General features: G+C 56.8%; 1 protein-coding gene across 1 annotated transcript; it reads right to left on the reverse strand.

Moving 5' to 3' along the window:
- Positions 1-355: 355 nt before the first annotated feature.
- Positions 356-835, reverse strand: H310_13846 (hypothetical protein; the record flags this gene model as incomplete). Its single annotated transcript, XM_008881493.1, has 1 exon — positions 356-835. One exon carries the CDS (start codon positions 833-835, stop codon positions 356-358), a length of 480 nt encoding a protein of 159 aa, XP_008879715.1.
- Between the last annotated feature and the right edge of the window lie 39 nt (positions 836-874).

Here is an 874-nt window from a genome sequence, read left to right on the forward strand (position 1 = left end):
GACATCCTTGTCAGCGTTGAACCATTTCTCGTCTAGATGAACCACGTCCCAGAGGTTGTCGAAGTCGACAGAGGCAGAGGCGTTGGAGAACGGGTCACGGTCTCAGACCGGCTCCGCCGGCGGTGTCCGCGAGCGCTAGCGAACGGCAAAATTGGAAGCGTTCGGCCTTGTTCGTGTCGTTCAAGAGCGGCTTGATCCTCGTTGTGCGCCGCTGCAGGGTCTCTTTCTTGAGATTGCGACTGAGGGTGCCAAGGGACAAACCACACGCGACAGAAATTCAGAAATTTCACGAAGAGTCGATCGTTGGTCCATGGGTACGTCCTGGACGAGTCTCTGCACGCTTGCAACAGTGTATTTAGTCCTCGGTCCAACTCGCTTCCAACGTGTGACGCAAGACATCATCCACAGAGCGACTCATCTTCTGGTATTGTAGTGACTGGATCGAGGCGAAGAAGCCAAGATCCAACACGTTGAGGTCGGGGCTGTTGGGTGGCTGACGGCGAAAGGAAAAGACCCAGCCATCCGTGGACACGGAAGCAAGATCCGCGTCCGAGACCGCACCATGGGGCGTTGCATTGTCGTGCTGCAAGAGCACACGCTTGTTCGAGGATGGAAAGACGGCCTTGATGGCAGGTACGACCTTGGTGAGAATGTACTCTCGATATACTGACCCGTCGACACTGACCAAGGACGGCACCAACGTTCCAGCGGGTCGGTTGCGCGAGTTTCGGGCAGCGGGTGTCATGCGAACGAACGGCCACATCCCAACCTTGCCATCAAACAGACAGCCCCGGTCCGAGTCGAAGCGTGGACGAGCGACGGCACACAGGAACATCACTTTTGGGATGAATCGCTTGCTCTTCCACGCCCTTTG

This window comes from Aphanomyces invadans (assembly GCF_000520115.1).
Source record: "Aphanomyces invadans strain NJM9701 unplaced genomic scaffold supercont1.57, whole genome shotgun sequence".
NCBI classification, from domain to species: domain Eukaryota; phylum Oomycota; class Saprolegniomycetes; order Saprolegniales; family Verrucalvaceae; genus Aphanomyces; species Aphanomyces invadans.